At 57.6% G+C, this 20,641-nt stretch overlaps 1 protein-coding gene across 2 annotated transcripts in view; it reads left to right on the forward strand.

Moving 5' to 3' along the window:
- RARA (retinoic acid receptor alpha) overlaps positions 1–20,641 on the forward strand; it is an 86,754-nt gene that overhangs the window by 58,448 nt on the left and 7,665 nt on the right. The window contains exons 2-4 of one of the 2 annotated variants that reach the window (XM_038754395.1): positions 2,381–2,892; positions 17,536–17,684; positions 20,500–20,641. In XM_038754395.1, the coding sequence (XP_038610323.1) occupies positions 2,715–2,892; positions 17,536–17,684; positions 20,500–20,641 (469 nt within the window). In that variant the 5' untranslated portion in view covers positions 2,381–2,714. Of the gene's footprint in view, positions 1–2,380; positions 2,893–11,404; positions 11,656–17,535; positions 17,685–20,499 lie in introns of those variants that run through there. The other variant, XM_038754396.1, reaches the window with a different exon arrangement.

Consider the following 20,641-nt stretch of genomic DNA (forward strand, 5'->3'; position numbering starts at 1 on the left):
CCAGGAAGGCCAGGGCACCCTACGGGCCGGGGGAGCCCACAGGCTGCCAGGCGGGCCGGTTAGAGAAGCCCACAGGGTGCCAGGCAGATTGGGGGAGCCCACAGGGTGTCAGGCAGATTGGGGGAGCCCACAGGGTGCCAGGCAGATCGGGGAAGCCCACAGGCTGGCAGGTGGGCCGGTTAGAGAAGCCCACAGGGTGCCAGGCAGATTGGGGGAGCCCACAGGGTGTTGGGCAGATCGGGGGAGCCCAGAGGGTGCCAGGCAGATTGGGGGAGCCCACAGGGTGTCGGGCAGATGGGGGGAGCCCACAGGCTGGCAGGCGGGCCGATTAGAGAAGCCCACAGGGTGTCAGGAAGACCAGGGGAGCCCACAGGGTGCCAGGCAGACTGGGGGAGTCCACAGGGTGCCAGGCAGATTGGGGGAGCCCACAGGGTGCCAGGCAGATTGGGGGAGCCCACAGGGTGTCGGGCAGATGGGGGGAGCCCACAGGCTGGCAGGCGGGCCGATTAGAGAAGCCCACAGGGTGTCAGGAAGACCAGGGGAGCCCACAGGGTGCCAGGCAGATTGGGGGAGCCCACAGGGTGTCGGGCAGATCGGGGGAGCCCACAGGCTGGCAGGCAGATTGGGGGAGCCCGCAGTCTGGCAGGCAGGCCAGGAGAGCCCACGGGCAGCTGTTATGCTGCTTCTAGACTGTGAGCCCGCTGTTGGGTAGGGACCGTCTCTATATGCTGCCAGCTTGTACTTCCCAAGCGCTTAGTCCGGTGCTCTGCACACAGTAAGCGCTCAATAAATACGACTGATTGATTGATTGATGATGCAGAATGGGCTCCTGGAACCGGGCTGGGGCAAGGCAGGTGAGAGTCGCTGAGCAGGGGTCACTTGGATTCTTCCTACCTCCACTCCCTGCACTCGTGTGGGTGTGTGGGTGTTTGTGCGCACACGCCTTTTCACTTTGGTTATCCCCTCTGGTCCGTCGCTTTGGCCCCTCTGCCCTCCTCCGGCCCCAGGTGGCCAGCGGGGCCAGCGGCGGGCCCCAGGAAGCGGAGAGGCCGGGAGGTGCGAGGGCACGTGGGGGGCTTCCTCTTTTCCCCGACTCCCTCGGGAGCGGGCAAGAGGTGGGGCAGCAGGGCTGGCTCTGAGCCCCGGAGTCCTCCAGCCGCCGCCTCCCTCCCCGGGCGAGGGGGGTTGTGCCCGAGGGCAGCGGGAGGTGGGGAGGCCGAATTTGAGGTCCTCGTGAAGGAGAGGGGAGCTACTGGGTCACAGTTCTGAGAATCACCCCTCTTGGGCAAGACCGCTTCTTAACCAACCCCCTTTCCTGCCCCCACCCACTGCCTTTCTCTGAAATCTGTGTCCTCGGGTAACCCCCGGCTGCGGGGGTGGGGCCTTCCCCTCCCCTGCCATCTCCTGCCTCTTCTCCCCGCCGCCATCCTCCTCTGCCCTCTCCTTCCCTCCCTGTCTTCCCCTGCCCTCCCCTGGAGTGACTAACCGGAAACGGATTCCCTGATCCCAAGGGGCCTGGAGAAGGGGGGAATCCAAGGGGGGGACTGGATGGGTCTGCTGGGTCCCCTGACCCCCAGCCCGGGGAGGGGGGGATCCCCTCCGCGCCGAGCATCCTTGGCGGCCCGGCTCCGCCAGTTTTCAGCTGTGTGACTTTGGGCCGGTCGCTTCTCTGTGCCTCAGTTCCCTCATCTGGAATAAGTGTTTCCAACTTGTACTTCCCAAGCGCTTAGTACAGTGCTCTATTTATTTGTACATATCTATTCTATTTCTTTTGTTAGTATGTTTGGTTTTGTTCTCTGTCTCCCCCTTTTAGACTGTGAGCCCACTGTTGGGTAGGGACTGTCTCTACATGTTGCCAATTTGTACTTCCCAAGCGCTTAGTACAGTGCTCTGCACATAGTAAGCGCTCAATAAATACGATTGATGATGATGATGCACACAGTAAGCACTCAAATACGATTGATTGATTGGGGATGAAGACTGTGAGCCCCACGTGGGACAACCTGATCACCTTGCATCCCCCCAGCGCTTAGAACAGTGCTTGGCACATAGTAAGCGCTTATCAAACAGCATCATTATTATTACTATCATCAGCCAGCACAAGGCACTGGATTTGGGTGGGCTTCACGCCAGCCGCCTGTTTTACCGGGTCCCTCGTGGGGGGCCCCTTGCTCACCCTGCAGCTTTTGTTAGTATGTTTGGTTTTGTTCTGTCTCCCCCTTTTAGACTGCGAGCCCACTGTTGGGTAGGGACTGTCGCTATATGTTGCCAACTTGGACCTCCCAAGCGCTTAGTACAGTGCTCTGCACACAGTAAGCGCTCAATAAATACGATTGATTGATTGATTGATCGCTCACCCCTCTCCTCTCCCTCTCCCCAGGACACGGCACCCCGGCCCGAAGCTGCCTCGTCTCGGCTCGTCTAGCAGCCCGCTCCTGTCCGACCCTCAGGGAGAGGGTCCCCGTGCCATCGCAGCCCGCACCGTCGGGGACCCGGACCGCCCCCCGCCGCCGTCGGGGCCGGGGGGCCCCCCAGGACGTCGCCCACGGGTGGGCCGGGCACCGCCCGCCGCCTCTTCCGCAGATCCAGGACCGGGAGGGGGGATCCGCTGCCCACGCCCCCCTCCCCAGCCCGAGCACTCATGAGCCGCGGCGGGGCAGCCTGAAGCCCCTCGGAGTCCCGTCCCCCCCATGTGACGGCGGCGGCGGCTTGGCATGGCCAGCAACAGCAGCTCTTGCCCGACGCCCGGTGGCGGGCACCTCAACGGGTACCCCGTGCCTCACTATGCCTTCTTCTTCCCGCCCATGCTGGGTGGGCTGTCGCCACCCGGGGCACTGGCCAGCATGCAGCACCAGCTGCCCGTCAGCGGGTACAGCACTCCATCCCCAGCCAGTGAGTACCGGGGACCGGGGTGGGAAGGGGGCCAGCGGCACGGGCGGGCACGCGGGGATGGTCGGCACGACTGGCTTTTGTGGTATCCCGTGGCTGGTTGACAGGAGTGGGGAGTCGGGGTGGGGGGCTGCCTGGGATTGGCGTGGAGCCCGTTGGGGGTGGGTGGGTCTCCGAATCTCGGGGGGAGGGTTGACCGACGCGGCTGGGGAGGTGCCAGGCCGGGAGAGCTGCCCACCGCCCCGTCTGGCAGCCTCCATCACAAGAGCGGGGGACAGGGCCGTGCCCGCCAGCTGGGCTCGGCCCCATCACCGACCGCACTCCCCTCTCCACCCCTGGCCCCGCTGTGCCGTGGTGCCACACGCGCACGGTGCCCGCCGCTCCGTAGGCCGGCTCCTCCTCCCTGGGCCGCGGCACGGTCCGGCCGGGGCAGGTTGGGGAGAGGCCTGGGGCGCTCCCCGTCCCCCCACCTCCTTGCTGTTCTGTACCTCGCCACCTCCAAGGGTCTTATAAATAGCCGTGCCCGCCACTGCCGCCGAGACAAAGCCCGGTCCGGGTAAACAAACCTCTCGACATTTGGCTGCTGCACGCAGCGTGCCTGGGAGAGGCGGGCAACGCGGGCGCCCGCCTCCCCCTCTCCCGCTCACCCCAGTCACCCCCAGCCCTGGGGCCCGAGGCCGGGGGGAGCGGAGAGCGGGAAGAGGTGTGTGTCGGGGCTCGCCATCCCCCTGTCACCCTGTCGCCCGCTCTTCTCCCTCCCCCGTCTTCGGGAGTGCCCCCCGCCCCTCGGGCCCGGCCGGAGCCAGGTAGAGCACAGCGGGGGGTCAGCGGCCGCCAGCTGGCACAGCTCTGCCCGCGGCCCTGCCAGGCCTCTTACTGTAACAGCGGCCCACGGGGCCGGGCCGGGCCGGGTGCCAGGGCCGGCGGGGGGGGACGGGGCCTGGGGCGGCACAGCGTGGAAGGAGGAGCAGCTGCTGACCTGGGCAGGGTCTACCGAGCCCTTCTCCTCCTCTTCCTCCGCTGGCACCGGCGGGCCCCGGGCTGGCACTCATCCGGCCCCCGTCATTTCAGCGGCCAGCCTTCCCTCAACCCTCCTCTGCCCGGCCAGGCCTCGGTTTTACCCTGTGTGCCCCGGCCACCCCGTGTGCCCTGTGTGCTGGCTATTTCGGTGTCTGCCTCTCTCCCTCCTGCCGTGGGCCCGGATTTCAGGGTCCTTTCCTTTTCCCATTTCCCCTTGGCACTCGCCTCGCCTGTGCCCCCCACTCTGCAGCTAGGGGAAAAGGGCAGGGGCCCGGGGGAGACGGGCACAGCAAAGTGTCCTGCAGAGGCTGTTCTAGGTGATGATGGGTTGCTGGCTTAACCTGTACCCCCGCCCCCCAATCTGTGCATCCTTGGCGGGGGAATCCCCAGGCCTGGGGTAGAATGGGAGACCCCCCCTCTCCCCCTTTACACCTACTTGGGTGGGAGAGGCGGGGAGGTGGAGGAGGAGAATTGGCCAGAATTCAGTGTCTGTGCTGGATATTTCAGACTTTGTGGGGAGGGCCAGAGGGCACTGCCCCAAATTCGTTACTCATGCCAACTCTCCCCACCCCCCAATCCACACTCCAACCGTGCCTGTCCCTTCCAGCCTTGAGGTGGTGCCGGGAGGGGACCCCAGCCCACCTGCCCCCCACCCCTACGGCCCTGCCAGCTGTCCCAGATGTGGGCCGCGGCAGGGATGCCCGCCCCCCAGGATCCCTGCTCCCACGCACAGCTCCCCCTCCCCCCATGCCGGGCCGAGGCGGTCACAAACCACTTCCCCTTTCTCCTTGTTTCCGCCCCCCGCAACCCCTGAGGTCCCCTCCCCTGTGACTCACACCCCTCCTGGGGTGGGGAGGGGTCGCTGGGTCCTGGCAGGTCCCGTCCCCTGCCCACCATGCGCACACTTGGGCAATGCCCCCATCCTGCCCCTTCCCTGGGATCGTCCTGCCTTCTCAGGCTCTCCCCACCCTCATCGGTGGTCCCCGGGCTCCTTTCCCCATTCCCCTAGTTCTCTGTGTGTGTGTGTCCCCCAACTATTACCAGAAGACCCCCCGAGTCTCAGGCCTGCAGGCCGTGGCCAGTGGCTCTTAAAAACGGTCGGTGTAGGCCTCACTACGCCCCCCCACACTGGCCAATCTCCCATTCCCTCTTCCCACCCAGTGTGTGTATGCCCAGTTCTCTCGCCTTTAGGAGTGGGAAAGGGGGGGTCCGTTGGTGTGTATGTGTGTGTTTTTTTGTGGGGGGTGGTTTGCTTCCCCTTTGGTCCAGGACTGGGCCCCAGGCTTCCGCTCACCCGCCCGCCCTTCGCCTCAACACCCCCCTACCCCTGGGGTGGGGCCGGGAGGGAGGGAAGGAGTTGCAGCTGGGGCCAGGTCTCCTCCTCCTCCTCCTCCTCCTCTGCCCCCCCCAACCCCCCGGGGGGTGCTGGTCTCGTTTTGGGGGGCGAAGGGGGGGCAGAAGGGAGGCTCCTTTGTTGGGAAAGCAGCTGAGGAACCCGCCCCGCCCCAGGCTCCGCTTTATTATTTAAAATGCACTAGGGAGCTCCCTTTGCCAATCTGCAGAATTTAAGGGAGGCCGCACATCAGGGTCTCGCCCCCCCCCAGCCCCCCCATATCCCAGGATGGCACCTCCTGCGGGTGGGGTGGAATTGGGGGGACCTGCCCCCGGCCCCTGGGAGGGGGGGGGGGGCGCGCTGGATTGGCATTTTGAACCCCCCCCACCGCGGCCCCGGCCTTGATACCGCCGCTCCAATAATAATAATAATAATGATGATGATGGCATTTATTAAGTGCTGGCTAAGGGCAAAACACACGACTGGGTACGGTCAGGCCTTGGATTTGCAGCAGGAGGGACAACAAGAAGGACTTTCCGGCCTTCAGAGAGGGAGTCGAGGAATCTGGGAGCGGAGAGGGAATCTGGGCAGGGAAGATGAGAGCAACTCCAGCTCTGCTAGGGGAAGGGGTCTCTGCCCTGGGGGCAGGGACCCTGTTTAATTCATTCAATCAATCAATCAATCGTATTTATTGAGCGCCTAGTGTGCAGAGCACTGTACTAAGCGCTTGGGAAGTACACGTTGGCAACATATACAGTCCCTACCTAACAATGGGCTCACATTCAGTTGTATTTATTGAGCGCTTACTGTGTGCAGAGCACCGCACTAAGCGCTTGGAAAGTACAATTCGGCAACAAACAGAGACAATCCCTACCCAGCGACGGACTCCCATCTGGGTCGTTTTCTCCCAGCACTTAGTTCAGTGCCCTGCACACAGTAGGCATTTAATAAATACCGCCCTGACCCATCTGGGGTCTAGTGGATGTAGCCCACTGAGAGGACCTAGGGTGGGAAGACCCGGGAAGGGGGGGGGGGCACGCCCCACCCCCAGAGAACAATAAGAACCGGGGCGTGATCCTGGGTGTGGGGCCGGAAATGTGTCTACACAACTGAGCCTGGATGTGAGGAGCGTTTGCAGTCTGAAGGCCACACATGGACACAAGTGAATCACACCGCTTCATCCAGCGGCACAGGGATGCTTGTGCTTGTGTTGCTGACTTGTACATCCCAAGTGCTTAGTACAGTGCTCTGCACACAGTAAGCGCTCAATAAATACGATTGATTGATTGCCTTCACACAGCCTCACAAACAGTTGCAGGGCAGCTGCACACAGACACCCGTGCACTCACACCACTTTCGTTCAATCATATCTATTGAGCGCTTGCTGGGGGCCGTGCACTGGACTAAGCGCTTGGAAAGTACAGTTCGGCGACAGATAGAGACGGTCCCTACCCAACAACGGGCTCGCAGTCTAGAAGGGGGAGACAGACAGCAAAAACAAAGCAAGTAGACATGTCAATACCATCAAAATAGATAAATAAAATTATTTGTTCACTTCTCTGAGCGCTTACTGGGTGCGGTGCACTGGACTAAGCGCTTGGAAAGTACAGTTCGGCGACAGGTAGAGACGGTCCCTACCCAACAACGGGCTCGCAGTCTCGAAGGGGGAGACAGACAGCAAAAACAAAGCAAGTAGACATGTCAATACCATCAAAATAGATAAATAAAATTATTTGTTCACTTCTCAGAGCGCTTATTGGGTGCAGTGCACTGGACTAAGCGCTTGGAAAGTACAGTTCGGCAACAGATAGAGACGGTCCCTACCCAACACCGGGCTCGCAGTCTCGAACGGGGAGACAGACAGCAAAAACAAAGCAAGTAGATGTCAATACCATCAAAATAGATAAATAAAATTATTTGTTCACTTCTCTGAGCGCTTACTGGGTGCGGTGCACTGGACTAAGCGCTTGGAAAGTACAGTTCGGTGACAGGTAGAGACGGTCCCTACCCAACAATGGGCTTGCAGTCTAGAAGGGGGAGACAGACAGCAAAAACAAAGCAAGTAGACAGATGTCACTACCATCAAAATAGATAAATAAAATTATTTGTTCACTTCTCTGGGCCTCAGTTCCTTCATCTGGAAAATGGGGATGAAGACTGTGAGCCCCAAGCGGGACCATCTGATAACACCGTATCTCCCCCAGTGCTTAGAACAGGGCCTGACACATAGTAAGCTCTTAACAGATACCATCATCATCATTATTATTATCTTTGTGAGGCTGCCGGGGAGGCTGTCTGCTTCACAAACAATTGCCAGAGCAGTGGCACATGGACACTTCTGCGCTCACACCGCTTCACAAACAATCGTATTTATTGAGCGCTTACTGTGTGCAGAGCACTGTACTAAGCGCTTGGGAAGTACAAGTTGGCAACATACAGAGACAGTCCCTACCCAAATGTGTGCATTCACACCGCTTTATTATAATAATAATAATGATGGCATTTGTTAAGCGCTTACTATATGCAAAGCACTGTTCTGAGCTCTGGGGGAAAACAAGGTGATCAGCTTGTCCCACGTGGGGCTCACAATCTTCATCCCCATTTTACAGATACTAATGATGGCATTTATTAAGCGCTTACTATGTGCAAGGCACTGTTCTAAGCGCGGGGAAGGTTACGAGGCGATCAGGATGTCCCACAAGGGGCTCACAGTCTTCATCCCCATTTTACAGATGAGGGAACTGAGGCCCAGAGAAGTGAAGTGACTTGCCCAAAGTCACACAGCTGACAATTGGCAGAGCTGGGATTTGAACCCATGACCTCTGACTCCAAATAATAATAATAATGGCATTTATTAAGCACTTACTGTGTGCAAAGCACTGTTCTAAGCGCTGGGGAGGTGACAAGGTGATCAGGTTGTCCCCAGGGGGGCTCACAGTCTTCATCCCCATTTTGCAGATGAGGGAACTGAGGCTCAGAGAAGTTAAGTAACTTGCCCAGAGTCACACAGCTGACAATTGGCAGAGCCGGGATATGAACCCATGACCTCTGACTCCAAAGCCCGGGCTCTTTCCACTGAGCCGTGCTGCTTCTCCAATGAGGTAACTGAGGCTCAGGGAAGTTAAGCGAATTGCCCAAGGTCACACAGCAGACACGTGGCAGAGCCAGGATTCGCACCCATGACCTCTGACTCCCAAGCCCGGGCTCTTTCCACTGAGCCACGTGCAGCGGTACATGGACATGTGTGCACTCACACCATTGGTTCATTCAATCGTACTGGGCGCTTACTGGGTGCTGAGCACTGTACTAAGCGCTTGGAAAGTCCAATTCGGCAACAGAGACAGTCCCTACCCAGCAACCGTTTTTGTTGTCTAGAAGGGGGAGACAGACAACAAAAACAAAACAAGTAGACAGGTGTCAGTACCATCAAAATAGAGAAATAGAATTATAAATCTACACACCACTTCACACGCGGATTCATACGGACGCTTGTGCATGCCCATTCATTCATTCAATCGTATTTATTGAGCGCTTACTGTGTGCAGAGCACTGTGCTAAGCGCTTGGGAAGTACAAGTTGGCAACATTATAGAGACGGTCCCTACCTAACAATGGGCTCACACGCCCTGCTACGCAGACAGCCTCACAAAGGTAATAATAATGATGATGGCATTGGTTAAGTGCTTACTATGTGCCAAGCCCTGTTCTAAGCGCTGGGGGAGATACAAGGTGATCAGGTTGTCCCGCTTGGGGCTCACAGTCTTCACCCCCATTTTCCAGGTGAGGGAAGTGAGGCCCAGGGGAGCGAAGCGACCGGCCCAAAGTCACCCAGCTGATGTGGCGGAGCCGGGATAATAATAATAATCAATCAATCAATCGTATTTATTGAGCGCTTACTGTGTGCAGAGCACTGTACTAAGCGCTTGGAAAGTACAAGTACCAATAATAATGATGGCATTTATTAAGCACTTACTATGTGCACTCTTCTAAGCGCTGGGGAGGTTACAAGGTGATCGGGTTGTCCCACCGGCGGCTCACAGTCTTAATCCCCATTTGACAGAGGAGGTAACTGAGGCCCAGAGAAGTGTCTTGCCCAAAGTCACCCAGCTGACAGTTGGCGGAGCGGGATTTGAACCCATGACCTCTGCCTCCGAAACCCATGCCCTTTCCACAGAGCCACGCCGCTTCTCGAGGCCCAGGGGAGCGAAGCGACCGGCCCAAAGTCACCCAGCTGATGTGGCGGAGCCGGTATAAATAATAATAATCAATCAATCAATCGTATTTATTGAGCGCTTACTGTGTGCAGAGCACTGTACTAAGCGCTTGGAAAGTACAAGTACCAATAATAATGATGGCATTTATTAAGCACTTACTATGTGCACTCTTCTAAGCGCTGGGGAGGTTACAAGGTGATTGGGTTGTCCCACGGGGGGTTCACAGTCTTAATAGGTCATGGGTTCGAATCCCACCTCCCCCACATGTCTGCTGTGTGACCTTGGGCAAGTCACTTCACTTCTCTGTGCCTCAGTTCCCTCATCTGTAAAATGGGGATTAAGACTGTGAGCCCCACACGGGACAACCTCATCTCCTTGTGTTCCCCCCAGCGCTTAGAACAGTGCTTTGCACATAGTAAGCGTTAACAAATACCAACATTATTATTATTAATCCCCATTTGACAGAGGAGGTAACTGAGGCCCAGAGTCACCCAGTTGACAGTTGGCGGGATTTGAACCCATGACCTCTGCCTCCGAAGCCCATGCCCTTTCCACAGAGCCACGCCGCTTCCCCTGCCCTCTGCCTCCTAACCCCGGGCCCTTTCCACCGAGCCAGGCTGCTGCACAGCTGCACCCAGGAGCGTGTTTCGCACCGTGGTCCGAGGTTGGGGCCTGTTTGGGACTCCCTTTTGGGTCACAGGGAGGTGAGGCGCAGGCGGGCAGGTTCAGGGACAGTTCAGCCGCATGGCATTGGGGAGGTGAGGCTGGGGGCTGCGCCCCCCAACCCGGCTGGGGAGATTGGGGGGGGGGGGAGAGGGATGGGCATCCCCCCCAAACCTTGTCCTTGAGAAGCAGCATGGCTCAGCGGAAAGAGCCCGGGCTTTGGAGTCAGGGGTCATGGGTTCAAATCCCAGCTCTGCCAACTGTCAGCTGTGTGACTTTGGGCAAGTCACTTCACTTCCCTGTGCCTCAGTTCCCTCATCTGGAAAATGGGGATTGACTGTGAGCCCCCCGTGGGACAACCTGATCACCTTGTATCCCCCCAGCGCTTAGAACGGTGCTTTGCACGTAGTAAGCGCTTAATAAATGCCATCGTTATTATTATTTGGAGTCAGGGGTCATGGGTTCAAATCCCGGCCCCCTCCAATTGTCAGCCGTGCGACCTTGGGCAAGTCACTTGACTTCTCTGGGCCTCAGTTCCCTCATCTGGAAAATGGGGATGAAGACCGTGAGCCCCCCGTGGGACAACCTGATCACCTTGTATCCCCCCAGCGCTTAGAACGGTGCTTTGCACGTAGTAAGCGCTTAATAAATGCCATCATTATTATTATTATTATTTGGAGTCAGGGGTCATGGGTTCAAATCCCGGCCCCTCCGATTGTCAGCCGTGTGACCTTGGGCAAGTCACTTGACTTCTCTGGGCCTCCGTTCCCTCATCTGGAAAATGGGGGTGAAGACCGTGAGCCCCCCGTGGGACAACCTGATCACCTTGTCACCTCCCCAGCGCTTAGAACAGTGCTTTGCACATAGTAAGCGCTTAATAAATGCCATTATTATTATAGTCCTACCTTCTCCCCTCCTGCTGGTCCTCGGTGGGTAGGCCCGGGCCCGGGGGGGAAGGAGTTAAGGGGGAGGGGGCGGGCCTGGGGGGCGGGTCTGGGGCGCTCACTGGGGAGCCCGGGAGGAGAAGCGTCGCGGACAGTGGCCGGGGACAGCAGGGGCGGTGGGCGAGGGGGCCGGGCCCCCCCTTGGACCTCAAGTGCCGGCCCAGTTGGGGTGGGGGGTCTCCCCCAGTCCGTCGTCCGAAGCCCACCCCGGTGGGTCCCCTCCCACTCCCCCTTTCCCCCCCCTCTCCGGGCTGCCGTCGGGGCTGGACGGGCCCCCCCCAGTCCGGCCCGCCGGGGCCCCCCGGGCTAGGGGGGGGTCCCAGCAGCCGGGCTGGGGGTCTCCCCCGCCCCCCGCCGCCCCTCCGGCCGGGGCTGCCGGCCCCCCGAAGGCACAGCCGGCCCGTCGTCGGGGAGCAGGAGGATGTACGACAGCGTGGAGATGGGGGGCCTGGGGCCCGGGCCCGGCCCCTTCCTCCGGGGGGAGTTTTACAACCAGAGCCGGGCCTGCCTCCTGCCCCCCGACAAGGCGCTGCCCGGGCCCGGCCCCTTCGTCACCCCACTCCGGACCCAGCTATGGACTAACTCCGGACACTGTAGGTACCGCCCCACTTCCCACCCCCTCACCCCCTCGCCCACCGACCGAGGGGCCTTCGGTGCCCACCCTGGTCCCGGGGAAACTCGCTCGGGCCTCCGCCCTTAGGATGGGAGGACAAGACCCCCGTTGCTCCCCTGGCTTCACCTCCTTGGGGCTGGGGGCTGTGCCCCCATTAGTGCCCGGTCCGCTCCACCCACCCTGGCACCCCTTCCTCCAACCAATTCTTCCCGTTTGCCCACCCACCCACCCCAGGCTCACCCTGGCACCCCTTTCTCCAACCGCTTCTGTCCTTTTCCCCACCCACCCCATTAGTGTCCGTTCTTCCCCACCCACCCTGGCACCCCTTCCTCCAACCAATTCTCCCCTTCTCCCCACCCACCCTGGCACCCCTTCCTCCAACCAATTCTTCCCGTTTGCCCACCTACCCACCCCAGGCTCACCCTGGCACCCCTTTCTCCAACCGCTTCACTCCTTTTCCCCACCCACCCTGGCACCCCTTCCTCCAACCAATTCTCCCCTTCTCCCCACCCACCCTGGCACCCCTTCCTCCAACCGATTCTTCCCGTTTGCCCACCCACCCACCCCAGGCTCACCCTGGCACCCCTTTCTCCAACCGCTTCTCTCCTTTTCCCCACCCACCCCATTAGTGTCCGTTCCTCCCCACCCACCCTGGCACCCCTTCCTCCAACCAATTCTCCCCGTCTCCCCACCCACCCTGGCACCCCTTCCTCCAACCAGTTCTCCCCACCCACCCACCCCAGGCTCACCCTGGCACCCCTTTCTCCAACCCCTTTTCCCCACCCACCCCAGGCTCTCCTGGAGGCTGGAAGGGAAACAAGGCCAAGAGACGCCCCGCCCCCTCCCGATCAGCTTGCAAAGCCCCAATCCAATCGATCAATCAATCAATCGTATTTATTGAGCGCTTACGGTGTGCACAGCACTGTACTAAGCGCTTGGGAAGTCCAAGTTGGCAACTTAGAGAGACGGTCCCTACCCAACAGTGGGCTCGCAGTTTAGAAGGGGGAGACAGACAACTGAACCAAACATATTAACAAAATAAAATAAATAGAATAGATCAATCAATCGATTTATTGAGCGCCTACTGTGTGCAGAGCACTGTACTAAGCGCTTGGGAAGTCCAAGGTGGCAACATAGAGAGACGGTCCCTACCCAACAGTGGGCTCCCAGTCTAGAAGGGGGAGACAGAACAGAACCAAACGTATTAACAGAATAAAATAAATAGAATAGATATGTACAAGTAAAATAAATAAATAGAGTAATAAATATTATTACCAGATCAGCCTGCAAAGCCCCAATCCAATCGATCGATCAATCAATCGCATTTATTGAGCGCTTGCAGTGTGCAGAGCACCGGACTAAGCGCTTGGGAAGTCCCAAGTTGGCAACATCTAGAGACGGTCCCTACCCAACAGTGGGCTCACGGTCTAGAAGGGGGAGACAGAGAACAAAACAAAACATATTAACAAAATAAAATAAATAGAATGGATATGTACAAGTAAAATAAATGGAGTAATAAATATGTGCAAACATATATATCTGTATATATACAGCTATATATATCTCTATATGTTGCCAACTTGTACTTCCCAAGCGCTTAGTACAGTGCTCTGCACACAGTAAGTGCTCAATAAATACGATTGATTATATATAATCCAATTATAACCCCCCCCCACAAAAGAACCCCATCCCACCCCCAGCCAGTCCCTGGACCCCTCAGACTAAACGCCGCCCCCTCCCCCTCCCCCCCAACAGGGCCTGGGGGGGCATCCGCCCCTTCCCTGACAGCCTCGACTCCCCCTTTATAGCTCACACTTCATTAACGTATGGGTGTGTGTGTGTGTGTGTGTGTGTGTGTGTGTGTGTGTGTGTGTGTGTGTGTTTGTGTGCGCCTCTGCCCTGGGGGAGGGGGACAGGAAAAGGAAAAACTTGATTTTTAAAAATGATAGTAACGCTGGTATTTGTTAAGCGCTTAATACAGTGCTCCGCCCACAGTAAGCGCTCAAGAAATACGATTGAATGAACGAAGGTGCCAAGCACTGTTCTAAGCATGTATACACACGTGCCCCCCCATTCATTCATTCAGTCGTATTTATTGAGCGCTTACTGTGTGCAAAGCATTCATTCATTCATTCAGTCGTATTTACTGAGCGCTTTTAGACTGTGAGCCCAATGTTGGGTAGGGACTGTCTCTATATGTTGCCAATTTGTACTTCCCAAGCACTTAGTATAGTGCTCTGCACATAGTAAGCGCTCAATAAATATGATTGATTGATTCATTCAGTCGTATTTATTGAGCGCTTACTGTGTGCAAAGCATTCATTCATTTATTCAGTCGTATTTACTGAGCGCTTTCTGTGTGCAGAGCACTGTACTAAGCGCTTGGGAAGTCCAAGTTGGCAACATAGACGGTCCCTCCCCAACAGTGGGCTCACAGTCTAGAAGATTGTACTAAGCGCTTGGGGAGTGCAAGTTGGCAACATACACAAGCCCTCGAGAGAGCTTCATCACCTTGCTGTGTGATCTTGGGCAAGGCACTTCGTTTCTCTGTGCCTCAGTTCCCTCATCTGTAAAATGGGGATTGAGACTGTGGGCCCCACGTGGGACAACCTGATGACCTTGTTGTATTCCCCCCAGCGCGTAGAACAGCGCTTGGCACATAGTAAGCGCTTAACAAGATACCAACGTTGTTATTATTATTGCACCCCCGCCCCATTCATTCATTCATTCGTATTTGTTGAGCGCTTACTGTGTGCAGAGCACTGTACTGAACGCTTGGGTGGCAACATATAGAGACGGTTCCTACCCAACAGCGGGCCCCAGGCCTGGAGGAGGGTTAATAATAATGATCAATCAATCAATCATTTATTGAGCGCTTACTGTGTGCAGAGCACTGTACTAAGCGCTTGGGAAGTACCACATAGAGACAGTCCCTACCCAACAGTGGGCTCACAGTCTAGATGGCGTTTATTAAGCGCTTACTATGTGCCAAGCACTGTACTAAGCGCTTGGGAAGTACAAGCTAGCAACATATAGAGACGGTCCCTACCCAACAGTGGGCTCACAGTCTAGGTGGCGTTTAGTAAGCGCTTACTATGTGCCGAGCACTGTACTAAGCGCTTGGGAAGTACAACTGGCAACATATAGAGACAGTCCCTACCCAACGGTGGGCTCACAGTCTAGATGGCGTTTATTAAGCGCTTACTATGTGCCGAGCACTGTACTAAACGCTGGATGAGGGCCACCCCAGGCCTCCACTGCCGGTCACTGCCGACCACTCCCCTCCGGCCGGGCTTGGGTGGGGGGTCTTGCGCTTCGGGCCTGTGGGGGTCGGGGGGCTTGGGCGCCCTTTTGCCAGGCCGTGGCATCCCGACTCCGCCACATGTCCGCTGTGTGATCTTGGGCAAGTCACTTCACCTCTCTGGGCCTCAGTCCCCTCATCTGTAAAATGGGGATGAAGGCTGTGAGCCCCGCGTGGGACAACCTGATCACCCTGTACCCTCCCCAGCGCCTAGAACAGTGCTTTGCACATAGGAAGCGCTTAACAAATGCCAATTATCATTATGTGGGCGCCATGCGTGTGTTTGTGTACCAGCAGGAAGTTTGTGGTGGGCCAGGCTGTGTGTCTCCGTTTGCACAATGTGAGGTTATTAGGCTCTTGTCTTTTTTTTTTTCTTCCCCTGCCCCTCGGGGAGCTCTTATCTTCCCCCTCACCGAGGCAGGGATTGGAGCCCCCCCCCCCCCCCGGGGGGGCGCTCCCCCCATCCCCCCAGCCGGGCTGATGCTGTGACCTTTGCCCTTTCCGGGAGGAGTCCCCCCCGCTGGGCTGGTGATTTGGAGGGAGGGAATCCGGGCCCTGCAGGGTTAAATCAGCGCTCGGAGGAGTGAGGGGGAGGGGGGGGAAGTGTGGGGCTGGGGTCAGTGCCCGGAAGAGTGGGGGGGGGGGCCGGATGTGACCCCCTCCCCCGCTCCCCCAGGGCCGCCACTGCTAGACGCCCAAGAATGTCAAGCACGTGGGAGGGGGGCGGGGGGGGGGCCCAGGGCCTTGCCAGGGCACGGGCCGGGGGTCCCAGCCCCCCCCAGATTTCCCTCCGTCACTCCCCCGGGAAATCCACCACTGGGCTGGCACCCCAGCTTCGGCTTTGGAGGGCCGGGCTCCCCCAGAGCGCGCCTCAGTTTCCCCACCAGGACTCTTGAGAGTGATGTTAAGCGCCAGGCACTAGACTGAGCGCCGGGGTGGATGCCAGCCAGCTCCGGACAGGGCAGCTGAAGGGGTGGGGGTTCGGGGGGGGGGGCCTCCCATCCCTGCCACCTCTCGGGGGGGGGGTGTGTGTGGGGGAGAGAATAAGGGGAGGTGGGCCCTGCGAGGCAAAAAGCAAGGCAGGGCGGGTCTCTTGGGTGTCTCTATCTCCCGGTCTCTGGGAGTCTCTGCGTCTCCCCTTTCCCCCCCTCCCCCCAGCACATTCTTTCCTCCACCAACACCCTCTGGACTTTGTCTCCGCCGCCGCCGCCGCCGCCGCATAGTTGTGTCTGTCTGGCCTCGGCCCGTCTCTCCCGTCTCTCCCGTCTCTCCCGCTTCCCGTCTCTCCGGGTGTCTCTCTGGGCCCCGGGCCCCGTGTCTCTGCCCCCCCTCCGAGGGCCGGCCGGGGAGGGAGGGGATCCGGATCTGCCCCTCTGCTCCCCGGCCCAGCGGGGAGGGGGTGGCCAACCGTCCCGTGTCCTTGACACCCCCCACCCCCCCCAAAAAACCATTCCTTTCTCCCAGCCACCCCCCTCCCCACAACCCGGATTGTCTATTGTTGCCGCTTTTGCGTCTCGGAAAAAGTTAACACAACAAAGACTCCTTTGTCCTGCGAGTCTCCCCGCCTGGGCGCCCCCTCCTTCCCTCCCTTCTTCCCTCCATCCATCCATCCATCCCTCCCTCCCTCCCTCCTTCCCTCCCTCCCTCCTTCCCTCCCTCCCCAACAGCTGTCTCTGGCCTCCGAGGCCCTTTCCCGGGCCTGCTGAGGCTCCGGCTCAAGGAAATGGGGGCACCTCCAAGAGAGGGGACCCACCTCCTGGGGGAAACTGAGGCCACAGGGATGAGGTGCCCCGCTGGGACTCCTTGGGCAACTGGGGTCAGAGGTCAGGAAGCGGCGCCCAGGCCAGCGAGACCGGGCAAAGCCAGGCCGGTGCCCGCGGGCCCTGACCCATCCCCAGAGTTGGAGTGGCACCGTCGGCCCCTGCCAACCGGGTCGAGGGGCGGCGCTTCCCCTGGTCTCGCCCAGCCAGGCGGCCAAACCCTCGCCGCCCGGTTCACCCTCGCCCCTACGCGGTGCCCCGCGTGCCAGGGGAGCGGAAAGACCTGCCGGTTGGGGAGCTGCCGTGTCTCTCCTCCGGCACCCCCTAGCCCAAGCTGGCAGGAGAGGAAGGGGCAAGTGGGAGGGATGGAGGGTAGACTTGCAGGAAGGCCCCCCTGGCCGCCTGGGGTGGGTGGGATTCAGGAGGTGGCCCACAGGACGTGGGTTGGGCACTTCGGGTTGGGCGAGGGCAGGTAGGTGGCGGCCAGAGAGGAGCGGGTCAGCCTGTCCCACTTGACCGGGCGGGAGGCGAGGGGGGCACCGGCGACTTACTGAGCCAGTCACCCCAAGGCACCTACCTCGGGGATCCGTGTAGACGGTAAGTTCATCGTGGGCAGGGAACATTTCCATCAAGTCCGTTGTACTCTTCCAAGCAGTTGGCACAGTGCTCTGTGTGCAGCGGGCGCTCAGTATGTACCACTGATCGATTGACCCAGCCCCGCTGGAGGATCTGGTGGGGAGGGGTGCCCGGGGGAGGCCCCCCCATCTCTAACCTCCCTCTCTCCTCCACCCCCCAACAGCCATCGAGACCCAGAGCACCAGTTCGGAGGAGATCGTGCCCAGCCCCCCCTCGCCGCCCCCTCTCCCCCGCATCTACAAGCCATGCTTCGTGTGTCAGGACAAGTCCTCGGGCTACCATTACGGCGTCAGCGCCTGCGAAGGTTGCAAGGTGAGGTGGCGGGTGCGCGGCTGCTGGGGTCCCATGCCCTCCCCCAGCTCCCCGGCCCGCGGGTTGGCAGGGGTGAGGGGAGGTCAGACCGGGATGGGCAGAGACTGTCCCAGAATCCCACTCCTGCATTCCAGTCTTCCGAAACCTCAATCAATCAATCAATCGTATTTATTGAGCACTTACTGTGTGCAGAGCACTGTACTAAGAGCTTGGGAAGTCCAAGTTGGCAACCTAGAGAGACAGTCCCTACCCAACAGTGGGCTCACAGTCTAAAAGGGGGAGACAGAGAACAAAACCAAACATACTAACAAAATAAAATAAATAGAATAGAGATGTACAAGTAAAATAAATAGAGTAATAAATATGTACAAACATATCATCATCATCAGTCGTATTTATTGAGTGCTTACTGTGTGCAGAGCACTGTCCTAAGCGCTTGGGAAGTACAAGTTGGCAACATAGTGAGACAGTCCCTACCCAACAGTGGGCTCACAGTCTAAAAGGGGGAGCCAGGGAACAAAACCAAACATACTAACAAAATAAAATAAATAGAATGGATATGTACAAGTAAAATAAATAGAGTAATAAATATGTACAAACATATATACATATATACAGGTGCTGTGGGGAAGGGAAGGAGGTAAGATGGGGGGGATGGAGAGGGGGACGAGGGGGAGAGGAAGGAAGGGGCTCAGTCTGGGAAGGCCTCCTGGAGGAGGTGAGCTCTCACCACCCCCCTGCCCTCTGGCAGGACCTCAGGAGCCTCCCTCCATCTGCCCCAGATGAATCCGGCCAGAGCCGTCCGGCGGATTGGGGGAATAATCAATCAGTCAATCAATCAATCGTATTTATTGAGCGCTTACTGTGTGCAGAGCACTGTACTAAGCGCTTGGGAAGTACAAGTTGGCAACATATAGAGACAGTCCCTACCCAACAGTGGGCTTACAGTCTAAAAAACTAGAATAATATAAGAATAATAATAAGAATGATGGCATTTGGTGGGTTGGGGGAATAATAATAATAATAATAATAATAATAATAATAATAATGATGGCATTTGTTACCTCCCCCCAGCAGCCCCAGATGAATCCGGCCAGAGCCGTCTGCCGGATTGAGGGAATAATAATAATTCAATCATATTTATTGAGCACTTACTGTGTGCAGAGCACTGGACTAAGCGCTTGGGAAGTACAAGTTGGCAACATATACAGTCCCTACCCAACAGTGGGCTCACAGTCTAGAGTAATGATGGCATTTGGTGGATTGGGGGAACAATAGTAATAATAATAATGAAAATGATGGCATTTGTTAAGCGCTTACTATGTGCCAAGCACTGTTCTAAGCACTGGGGAGGATACAAGGTGATCAGGTTGTCCCACTCGGGGCTCACAGTCTTCATCCCCATTTTCCAGATGAGGTCACGGAGGCCCAGAGAAGTGAAGTGGCTCAGTGGAAAGAGCCCGGGCTTTGGAGTCAGGGGTCCTGGGTTCAAATCCCAGCTCCACCAACTGTCAGCTGTGTGACTCTGGGCAAGTCACTTAACTCCTCTGTGGCCTCAGTTCCCTCATCTGTAAAACGGGGATTGAGACTGTAAGCCCCTCGTGGGACAACCTGATCACCTTGTAACCTCCCCAGCGCTTAGAACGGTGCTTTGCACGTAGCGCTTCACAAATACCATTATTATTATTATTATTCTTAAGTGACTTGCCCAAAGTCACACAGCTGACAAGTGGCAGAGCTGGGGTTTGAACCCATGACCTCCGACTCCCAAGCCGGGGCTCGTTCCACTGAGCCATGCTGCTTCTCTAGAGCAGATGAGCCCCTCCCCACGGGGGTTGGGGGGAAGGGTGTGGGTGTGTTTTTGTGTGTATTTGTGTGTGCGCTTGCCCGAGGGTATGTCTGCGTGTCAGGGTGTGTCTGCCTTTGTGTCTGGGTGGGGGTGTCTGGCCCCGGGGGAAGGTCTCTGGGTTTCCCCCATTGGGCTGAATCTGGGTTCGGGTCTCTCCCGCACCCCAGTCCCTGTGGCTGGAGGGGGGTCCCGAGGGGAGTCGGTTCTGCTTCATTCATTCATTCATTCAATCATATTTATTGAGCGCTTACTGTGTGCAGAGCACTGTACTAAGCGCTTGGGAAGTACAAGTTGGCAACAGAGAGAGACGGTCCCTACCCAACAGCGGGCTCACAGTCTAGAAGGGGGAGACAGACAACAAAACAAAACATATTAACAAAATAAAAGAAGAAGAATAAATATGTACAAGTAAAATAAATAAATAGCATAATAAATATGTACAAACATATATACACATATATAGGTATTATCATCAGCATCAATCGTATTTATTGAGCGCTTACTGTGTGCAGAGCACTGTACTAAGCGCTTGGGAAGTACAAGTTGGCAACATCTAGAGACAGTCCCTACCCAACAGTGGGGTCACAGTCTAAAAGGGGGAGACGGAGAACAAAACCAAACATGCTAACAAAATAAAATAAATAGAATAGATAGGTACAAGTAAAATAAATAGAGTAACAAATATGTACAAACATATATACAGGTGCTGTGGGGAAGGGAAGGAGGTAAGATGAGGGGGTGGAGAGGGGGACGAGGGGGAGAGGAAGGAAGGGGCTCAGTCTGGGAAGGCCTCCTGGAGGAGGTGAGCTCTCAGTAGGGCTTCAGGCTGAGTGGTCCCCCTTCTCACTGCCCCCAGCCCCGCACCCAACAACCCTGGGCAGGGCACCCCTCCACCCTCACCCGTCTGAGGTTTGGGGGGCCCCTCGGGCTAAGCCTGCTCCCCGCCCCCCATCTGGTCCTCCCCAGGGGTTCTTCCGCCGCAGCATCCAGAAGAACATGGTGTACACCTGCCACCGTGACAAAGGCTGCGTCATCAACAAGGTGACCCGGAACCGCTGCCAGTACTGCCGCCTGCAGAAGTGCTTCGAAGTTGGCATGTCCAAGGAGT

Source organism: Tachyglossus aculeatus, chromosome 11 (genome assembly GCF_015852505.1).
Source record: "Tachyglossus aculeatus isolate mTacAcu1 chromosome 11, mTacAcu1.pri, whole genome shotgun sequence".
In the NCBI taxonomy this organism is placed as follows: domain Eukaryota; kingdom Metazoa; phylum Chordata; class Mammalia; order Monotremata; family Tachyglossidae; genus Tachyglossus; species Tachyglossus aculeatus.